Consider the following 10,559-nt stretch of genomic DNA (forward strand, 5'->3'; position numbering starts at 1 on the left):
AGGTTCGATTCACTTTTTCTGCTTTTCACCCACCATCATCACTGCCAGAGAATGTTACCTTATTCAGCACCTACATGTTATTCCATACTTGCTCTGTGAGAAGCCCTTTTGCATGAACTCCTTTGTGTACATCTTTCATTTTTTTTTTTTTTTTTGGCTAAACAGAGAATTTATTTTTAATGTACCTTGACCTAAGGGTTTCAAAAGTTGTGTGATCAGCCAGTGGCCATCAGATTCCAGTGCTTATGCTTAGAACGAAGTGTGATCAGCCAGCTTTTTATTTCAGCTCAATGCTTCTGACGACAGAGGAATTGGCATTGTTCGTGGAGAGATCTTGAACTTTGCGAGCACAAAGACCATATTTAAGTAAGTTAATTTGCCGTCTCTTTTACCCCCCTGTATTTTGCATCTTGTCATGCTTCTAAATTAGCAATTTACTTTTCAGTTCTGGTTTCAAGCTAATCGTGCTCGATGAAGCCGATGCCATGACAAACGACGCACAGAACGCTTTACGCAGAGGTGAGTTTGCAAAAACCTAGCCCTCTGGTATTGTTCCATTTCACATTGTGGTGAAACATTAGAAGGAACATCCAGGCTGCTTGTAGTATGACCGAATAATTTGTAGTTTTATTTGACCACTTCTCGAGGTCAATTTCATGGTGCAGAACTTGCTTAGCTAATGACAGCGTCGAACACATCATACTGACGTCCTTTTCTCTCTCTCTCTCTCCTTGGCTCTGTGCAGTGATAGAGAAGTTCACGGAGAATGCCCGCTTCTGCCTCATCTGCAACTACCTGTCCAAGATCATTCCAGCGCTGCAGTCTCGGTGCACTCGCTTCCGCTTCGGACCTCTGTCGGCAGCGCAGATGTCGCCCCGCATTGATCACGTGATCACTCAGGAGAGGTGAGGCATGCCTGCTGCCCCTGAGCTTCTAGGTCTGGCAGGATTACCCTCTTTGCACTGTTAATTTGTGCCAAGATTGCTTGATGCAGTGAGGCATTGAATGATCTCTTGTTCTAACTAACTGCACAAGCTGTCGAATCTGTGTCGTCCACACACATGATCTAGCTCCAAGTCCAAATTGTAGGTAATTTCCAGGCAGAGGCTTCACACAAAATGAAATGTTGTCCGTATTCTGGGATGCCCATGGGTGAAATTGTGTCTACTGAATTTATTCTGTGGTGGCTCTTTAAAGGGACACTGAAGTGAATTTGTCAAACTTCTGTTTTTGTTTGCATTGAATAGGCTGGCTCAAATAAACACACTTTTCATCATTTGTCTGGTTGATAAAGCAGTATTTTATTTATAAAGCCTGAAAGAAGAAATAATACCATGCGAAATTTGCGGCGGCCGCAACAACTAACAGCATCATCATCATCACCAGCCTGTCTACACCCACTGCAGGGCAAAGGCCTCTCCCATTATTCTCCAATTACCTCGATCCTGTGCCTAACAGCTAACAGCAGTGATGCGTATTTGAGTTGCAATGTAGTTGAATGATCCAAGATAGAATTTCAACACAGTTTCGGTTTTGGTTCTGCGCAACGTGCTTGACATCCGACGTTATTGTTGGTTAGGCATTCATGATATATCAGAAATCGGCATACTGCGCTTGTGCCATGTTGTCGGCTGTAGAATGTGTCAGATAAGCCTGCCAGCACGACTTGGAATCGTAGCGTTCACTAGCCTAGGCGATAGCTGGGCTGAACACCTTCAGCGTCGTCGTAGACACTCAACTACAAGGTGCTTCGCCCCTACCTTTGGAGCCTGCCTGGCTCGTTCCTGTTGTAGTGTGTCGGGTCTCGACTAGATGGCGCCATGGCGACCATCATCATCATCAGTGGACAAACTAGCACTCTAGGTGCGCTAATAAAACAAGCTCCCTGCCGGGGCGGGTTATGTTCCTGCTGGAAGCATCGGGTGTGTGCGTGTCTCTCAGGGCTGTGTGCTCTGCCGGGGCGGTCCCTCGGCGTACCCGCTCAGCCACCCTCAATACCTGTGCCCTAAGAGGCGTATTCGCACCAGGCCGACAGTTGGCTGGTTCGGCTCTGTCTCTGCAAGCAGTCTGTCCTTATGTCAACACCACGCCAACGAGAACTCGCCAGCACGTCAGTGTCAGTTTGCTAACTCCTCGCTTGTTAAGCAATGAAGATTGCAGCGCGAAGTGGTGAATTCAGTATAGAAAACATTACCTAAGTACAAAAAATCCGCTCCAAAAAAACAGTCGTATCGGGGATTTGAACTTGCTAATTGCGACACACTGGACCCAGTGCTGGACTTGTGGTTTTAGGCTTTACAATAAAAGTTTCAATTGATTTTAATTTCGTTGTACTTATATTAACTTCTCTGACTCTTCTTCCGCCTTTAATAGGCCTTAGATTGGCCTTAGCAGTTCACTGCTTAACTGCCCTTTGAAAAGAGTTGACTGCCAAGTGTTAGTGGAGCCAGGTTAGCTGTACCTGCATAGCTGATAATTTGAGTATTAGGCTAGGTTGGCTAACAGGACAGGAAAGCAAGGTGCTACCTTGCCTAAGCAGGTTCACGTAATGTGGAGAAATTGAAGTAATTATTGTACGTGCGCAGTGTCCTGCAATATAATAAAACTGATGCATACAATCTCTACATAATGAGCTACTGGGATCAATTTTTCTAGTATGCCTTGCCTAGGGTAGGAATGTGTATTGAAAATAACATGTCCTGTGGGTCTAGTTGGTTGTTCATTTGATCGACCTTGAGCGTGACTACCACTTCAACACGCAAACGCCTGTGAAAAGAGCCTGTTTTAAAAAATTGCTCCATTCGCCATACTCACTTACAGAATCATAAACAATGAAAGAGGTAGTATGTAGGTGCCATTCGTAATAGTATTACCAATGAAACCATACGTAGCTCGGTTTTTCTGTGATCACTAAAATGAGCTTCACTTTTTTTTTGTATAGAGTTCCTAAAAAGAAAAAAACTGGTTGATTCTTCTGTCATAGACATCGTTAAAACACGAAAGTGAAATGTGCAGCAAACTTCAGCTAAGCATGATTTGCGGGTCTGCGACTGTCTTGTGGGTGTGCTCGGCGAGCGACATCCTGCCGGCGGGTCACTTCGGCAAAAGTGTACTGGCGTCATTTTCGTGACGGATATGACAACAGTGCAATCTTGGTGTATCCCAGCATAAAACACTTTCTTGTTAAAATATAGAACACCAAAACGAACAACCCTAAGCATAACGTACTCTTTTGTACTAAAGGTTGCTTCCCCGCAAGAAGACCCTGTGTGCAGGGGTGCACCCTTTACAGGCCACTTGCTTCGGTACTGTTGTCATTTCTGTGACGGATATGACGTCAGTGAAATCTTCGTAATATCCTGAAATAAAACACTTTTGTGTTAAAAAATGCTATTTCGATGTGTTCCAGAATTAACATATGTAAGCAGTCTCTGTTACAGGTAAAGTAAATCAATTTTTGTCTTTTTTTGTTGCCACATTTTGTTGCTGCTTCATTTTCGCAGCTATGGTGACCCTTTGTACTGTGCGGCTGCATGCATTGGCAACCTTTTATAAGTTTTATTTTTTCTCCTGTGTTGTGGTGCGTTGCAGGCTGACTGTCACGGCTGATGGCAAGAAAGCACTCATGGAACTGGCTCAGGGTGACATGAGAAAAGCGCTGAACATCCTTCAGGTTTGCCTTTCTTTGTTTCTTTTGTCCTTGTTGTCTGCTTGGGATTTTGCTTTGGTACATGAACGAATGCAGCCATGGCCAATATTATCGATGAATGGAGGTTTTAATTTATCATGCGGGATATTCCTCAATTAATGCCAGAGTTTGAAAACGCGGAATAGAATTTGGTAGTGAGCGCGTTATTTTAGCGGCTTGTCTACAACAAACTTTCGCTAGCTTTTCTTTATTAGTGTTTTGTTGAGCTGCGGCTCGGCTTATAATCGACGTCACAGCCTCAGTTGGTTGAGGCACGGTGTGAAGTTGGTGCTCATGCAAATCAATGTTCTGTCACCAGTAAAATGTGGAATGTGTTATCCTTTTAGGTTCTAATTTGTGGCCTCTAATTGTGTATGAGATGATAGTGGACTCAAACTAGCTCCGCTAGAGAAGTACTACCAGGCTGTACACTGGCCTTGTAGCAGAAGCTGAAGACTCGCACACGAGTCGAGTACTCAGGCGCGATGGATGGACTCCGTTTCGGCAACAAAGTTGAGGCTTTATTGTGTGGTTAAATACAGGTAGTACCGTAAAATACTGAGCAAGCACCCCCCCTCGAAGTGCGGATAGTTCAGGGAATTTTGGGGAGGGGTCCCTTGTTCGGAACTGCCCCGTAGTTCAAAAATAGCGGCGTCCCCCCCTCCCCCCCTTCCCCCAACTGAAAAAGAAAAATATTATAATTAGGGGTGTGCAAATATCAATTTTTTAATTTCGAAGCGAATTCGAATAATAAAAACAAAGTTCGAATCGAATCGAATATTTTTCGAATATTTTTCGAATACGAATACTTATGGTTTTTGTAAAATTAATGTTTTCACCATCTAGAGACACAAAAACTGCAACTTTATTGCACAAAAAATCGCACAAAGTAAAATTAGGAATTACACAATACCATTGCACTCAACAGATTAAGGTCTGCACTCACTTAAATGTTAACATGGAGAAAGGTTAACTGCTCGACATGTTCGGGGAGCAGTGACAACCTCCTGCTCGCCACCACTTTACCAGATATCGAAAACAGCCGCTCACTTGAGACACTAGTAGCTGGCATGCCCGAGCCCGTGCACATTGCCGCGCGCTGATACAGTAAAATCTTGATTATACTAATCTCGCGGGACTGCGAAAAGTATTCGTATCATCCGAAATTCGTATGAACCAACACAGACCAAAAAATTTAGCGCTGAAAAAAGTTTTCGTTTATTTCTTTTCCTACTTTTGCGTGAAGAAATTCGTGATTTTTCTGCTTTTTTTAACCCCCCTTTCGCAAAGCAGTCCTTTCTGGAGCACGTAAGGCTTCGCGCTCGTCTCCTCACTCGGTGTGCCCAAGCTCGCTACACGCCGCAACAGCCAAGCGTGAACCGCATGGTGCGGTTTAGCACGCGATTCGCTCGCCTCGGCTCTGCGAGCGCTGTATTTTCACGCCCACATCGACGATTTCGCGCCCGCGGTAGCGCCTACCTCGGTCAGAAAATGACGCAGTACGCGCGCGGCAGAATGGAGGAGCCTGACTACTTGCGATGAGATCGAGACAGCCGGTTTGGCTCCGCCAGAGACGGTTAGGCTTAGCACCCCGGCAAATATTTTATGGGCGCTTTCACTAGCGGCGCGGATGATGTTTTATAGTACCGTTATCGCATGAATTATCAACTCCTTTACCGCACAAGCAACTTCGTGTCTCCCTTGAGCCGCATTTTAAAGAGCGGTTAGAAGCGGTCGCTCGAGCGCCCGCGCCAAATCGCGGCTGGAGCCGACGCCACGTTGACGTCGCCGGCCGCGCCGCGCGCAGCGTGGGGGTGGTTTCGCGGCGATGTCAGCGCGTTGGGCGTGCGCAGAGCGTTTTCGCGAGCAGAAAACAACAGCCCGGCCGTTTCTGGAGAAAGAGTGACAAACAGGGGAGCGAGAGCCGTCACTTGCTCGTTCAGCAGTCGGGTGCCTCGCCGGCTCGTTCGTATCTTCCGCCGGGCCGCGCAGGTCCGTTCGTAACAGCCGAAATTTTTCCCATTGCAAACGATGCAATTTCGCCGGGACTTTTCAGAAATTCGTATCATCCCGAAATTCGCACCCCCAGAATAGTATCAACGAGAGTCCACTGTAAATAAACACCGATACAGACACCCTCTGAATTTTTTTTTTTTTTAGTTTTGGGTGGTTCGAATATTTCGAACAATAAAAGTGTCGTTCGAATCGAATCGAATACCAAAAAATTCGAATCGAATATTCGAAGTTTCGAATATTCGCACACCCCTAATTATAATGCAGTTCGTTGGAGAGAAACACATCTTTAGTAAAAATGAAGACTGTGAAGCCCCTCTTAACACAAACAGTGTTTGCAATTCATACAATGTTCTCGTCAACCACGTTGTTGGTCCTGTTAGCCAGAGAATCCATTCTTGGCATCATCTGGTCCATTTTTGAGATGTTGAACAAGGTGTACTTGTGACGTGTTCGGAGGGCGTTCACAGTGGTGCGGAAGGGCTTTGGTGCCTTTCACAAATCTTCCAGCATCTTCTGGCTTTCGTTACGAATGCATGTCACGAACCACTGTTGTCACAGTCACTAGCACATTCGGCTATGTCAGATGACAATAACAAAATGGTGAGCGTGTTCGGAATTAACGGCTACTTTGTGTTCTTGGATTGGATTCTGGTTTAGCCAAGAGCCAAGTCACAAGTGTTCCTGGGCAGTTTCAGTTTCACTGGTTTGGGCCAGCAATGGGTGGCTAAAGGAGGGGGGGGGGGCTTGTTCGGTAGTGTGCGAAAACTCGAAATACTCAGATTATGAGAGGGGGGCGCTTGCATGGGTGGAGATGCTTGATCGGGATTTTACAGTATATCAGACCACATGACCGTTGCTCACGGCAGAGACATAGGCTCCACTAGCTTGCTGAAACCACAAGGACCCAGACTCTGATCTCTGTCATGATGGCCACAGGGAGAACTGATCCCCGACAACCAACTCCGACTGAACATCCGAGCACTTTCCTACAGACACTGTGTGCGTGTTTTAACACGGCTTGGTCAGAAAGGCTGGTTGCTCTTTGAGAGAGGGTGCTGTTGGGACGTCAATGAAGGTCAGTCCTCTGGTGACGTCATCATTTGCAAGTCACACGGTATTGTGGGCAGGGCACGTCACCACGCCGCTGGCCAAGATGGCCGCCCCCACGACCAGCAAGGCCCAACCACGTGTGCAAACAAGGCATGGGGCCCTAGGGGGCCCTCACAAAGTAAAAGCTAAAAGCTACTTTTCCTGGCACGAGTTGGGCTCAAGAATGACGCCTGCTATTTGTGCAATCTGTAATCAACCCCCCCCCAACACACACTGCTAAATAAATAAGTGCCATTGGCCTTTTTGTTCTCAAAAGCCAACATCGTCTGGCCTCGCTACCAGAGATCTTTCATACTGTAGATCACTTGAATACTAAGCTAACATTCTTGGTGAAAAATTTTTAGTTGCCATATAAAATTTTGCTTTTGTAACTGTAAACAGTGTACTAAAGATTCAGATACGTGGACAACTATGCTTTTGGTCTAGTTATACTCATTCAGCATCTGGTACTAATGGCGTGCCAGGATTATGGGCTGCTAAAAACACCTACGTACATACTTGACTATTTGTCAATGCCTGCTAAGGCCTTTATGGCTTGGAGAGAAGCCACTGTAAAATTATAACCGCTTGAGAAAAGTTTGTGGAGGTTGCTGAAAAAACATGCCAAAACGGAGTGTAGTAAAATTAAAGGAACAATAAATATATCTTCTTGCATGGTTGAGAACTGCTTGTCAGTATGTGTGTTAGTGGGTCTTAGTCGTAAATTTTTGTTGCTAATAATCTTTGTTCATCTTGAGCACGTCGTAACGTGGACAGTTCATTTTATGAACAGTTCTTCAGCGAAAATACTTTACTTGTCAGTGTTACTTGTTATTAGTATTTGTGATTCTAAGATATTAACGTGTGGTGTGCTTGCACTTGCCCTTTCCGAGCTTGGTTGTCCCGTTGGTCAGACGTAGAACTTGTGGTACTGTTTCAGAGCACCAGCATGGCCTTTGAGGAGGTGAACGAGACCAACGTCTACCTGTGCGTGGGGCACCCTCTCAAGGAGGACATCAGCGACATTGTCAGCACCCTGCTCAACGAGGACTTCACCTTCTGCTACAGCCGTATCCTCCCCTATGACCTTCCTAGAAGCGCAGGGCACATTGCGTAGTCCCCGTGACCTGTCTATGCTCTTGTATAAATTCTAGCTTGTGGGACTTGTGTTAAAAAGGATGGAAAGCTTTTCCCACCAATGAAACACTAGCTACACTAGTGAAACTAAGGGCCGTATTTTCTGTCCCTCCTCCATTCCATTTGCTCCCTCCACTCGTTTGAGGGGAGGATTCCGCAATGCTTATGCATGGGGAAATCGATTTCAAGGACTTCCTCCACTGGCGGCTCAAGTGGAGGGAGAACTCGGAATACCAGGGCAAGTCTTGGTTCAGAGATCACCTAGCGGCAACATTTTTACGGTTTTCCTCATTTTTTCATGGCATGAAACACTTTGAACTTCATGCCTAGACTTTTACTGTAGACTCGTTGCTCTGCCCACAGTTTGTTTTTAAATCCCCGTTGACCAACTGGTTTGCATTCCCACCACAGTGGCTCAGTGGCTAAGGCGTTGTGCTGCTGAGCCGAAGGGTGTGGGTTTGATCTTGGCCGCGGCGGCTGCTTTTCTGATGGAGGCAAAAAGCGGAAGCGCCCGTGTGTGTCGAGATGTCAATACACGTTAATGATTCCCAGGTGGTGTAAAATAATCCGGAGCCCTCCACTACGGCGCACCTCATAGCCCAAGTGTAGCTTCGGCACCTTGACCCCACAGTCAATACCACCGATGGTGCATTTAAGGGAGGATTGTTATGCGCGAAAGTGCGTCTTTTTGAAACAAGACAAATTGTTCACTGTGTTGCCTTTGACACATATTCTATGCCAGACATTAACAAGCTGAAAGTTGGGAAGGGTTTGGCCCTTCAAGATGTGCTGACGCAAGTTCACCTCTACGTCCACAGGGGTAAGTCTGTGCTGCATTGTTTAATCTTCTTGGGCGTTATTCTCACTGTATAGCAACTATGCTGCACTTTTTAGACCTGGTGCTCTTAGAAATACAAACACTTAATGTAAACAAACTATTTTAAATAACTGGGATAAATGCAGACATTGTCACTGCATCCATTTCATTCAAAACACTATACACATTTTGTGCAGAACTTTAGCCCCCTACTCAGAGCCAAGAAATTAAAGGGGGCTAGTGGCAGTCGGATTCCTGCATGGAATGACGGCAACTACTACTCAGAATTAACTTAGCTACTCTCTCACTTATTTCTCTGTGCTAGCTGCAAAAGTTTTGTGACCTCTGGTCGACACAGGTTACAAGTCAACCAAGGACTGTGCAGAGTGACCTTACAGATGACAAGTCCCTGCCCACATTTCTAGTAACTTAGTACTCACCGCTTTTTAACATGTGAAAATGGTCAGACATTTTCTTGTTTGAGTTGAAGGCATCTGAGTTGTCTGGTGAGGAGGATGATTGGTGGAATAAGTGAAGACAACAAGGGCCCCAAAATAATTGTGGATTGATCGTGGCAAAAGCAATACACTAGCACTGCAAAATGAGTTCATTGGCCTGCCCTTACAGCAGAGCTATCCACCCCATTCCAGTTGCAGGGGGGAAAGAAGTGTGTTGTGCGAGTTTATACGGTAAAAGTGAACTGGCTGTTGAGTTCTCTGAAAGTAAAAAGGACACTTCAGTATTCTGATCCAACTTTGTCTAATTGCTCGGTTATTTCTTTCATAACAGTTGAACTTCCAGACGATGTGAAGATGTACCTGATTGACAAGATGTCTCAAATAGAGTAAGTACACAGTCAGCAGCAATACTTTGACATGAGGGAACAATTGCAAAGGTTCTGAATTACTATCATTGGATAAACTTTGCTTATGCACTTTTGTATTTTGTGTGTACTGCAGTATATATAACCATTCATAAAGAGTTTGTTGGTTGCAAGGTATCTAATACAACAAATTTTCATATGCTTCTAGTGCAATTTGAGTTGCTGTTAACAGAATAAAACTAAAAAAAAACATTGCAAACTACAGCTGCCAAAAAAATAAACAGCGAACTGAACACAGACCACATTTTGCCCAAGCACATGTAAAAGGGAGCTCTGTGCAGCATTTGTGCACACAGAGGCTAGTTCAGCTCCTTAAAATTCCATAGCCAAAATAAAATGTTTATTGTGTTTTAATGCTCAGATAAATTGTTTTCATGTCATCGCTTCTCAGTCTCTCAGTGGGCTCAGTTGTAAGGTTAAGCTGCCCTAGTTGTCCTCCCCTGCTATGGAATGGAGACAATGAGGGCTTGGTCTCTCATCACCTATGATGATGATATCACTTAGCGTGGGTTGATCTCTTTACCTTTCATTAAACGTGCTTATAGCACTAGGCATACATTTTACTGGAAGCACCCCTTTTCCAAAGGTACCGTCTTGCATCTGGGACCAGCGAAAAGATCCAGCTCAGCTCTCTCATCTCAGCGTTCCAAGTGGCCAGGCAGATGGTGGTCTGACGCCTCGACTCATTTGCAGCTGTCGACGCCGTTTTTTACTGCAAGCGTCTGTGGCTGCAACCACTTGTTGATGCAGGCACTGAGTACTCCTGCTTGAGGGCTGCCAGTAGTGCTTCCTTGCACTATATTGTAACATGTTCTTGCCTGACCTTTGCCCAGTTAATAAAAGAGGTAAAGGCATTTGGCTCCCTGATCTTTGTGCCACGCACTTGCAGCTTGCCAAAAGGTTGAACTGAATCAGCCCGCAACTCCAGT

The 10,559-nt window shown here is 45.3% G+C and overlaps 1 protein-coding gene across 1 annotated transcript; it reads left to right on the plus strand.

Annotated features, from left to right (window-relative positions):
- Positions 1 to 286: 286 nt before the first annotated feature.
- Positions 287 to 10,481, plus strand: Rfc3 (replication factor C subunit RfC3; the record flags this gene model as incomplete). Its single annotated transcript, XM_077676445.1, is given in 8 exon segments — positions 287 to 366; positions 446 to 519; positions 746 to 905; positions 3,592 to 3,673; positions 7,734 to 7,863; positions 8,673 to 8,750; positions 9,537 to 9,591; positions 10,217 to 10,481. Coding segments are annotated over 8 exon segments (747 nt in total), but the record flags the coding sequence as incomplete, so codon positions are not given.
- Between the last annotated feature and the right edge of the window lie 78 nt (positions 10,482 to 10,559).

The sequence above is a fragment of the Haemaphysalis longicornis genome, unplaced genomic scaffold, assembly GCF_048455015.1.
Source record: "Haemaphysalis longicornis isolate Haplotype H1 unplaced genomic scaffold, Haemaphysalis longicornis Haplotype H1 scaffold_7, whole genome shotgun sequence".
NCBI lineage: Eukaryota > Metazoa > Arthropoda > Arachnida > Ixodida > Ixodidae > Haemaphysalis > Haemaphysalis longicornis.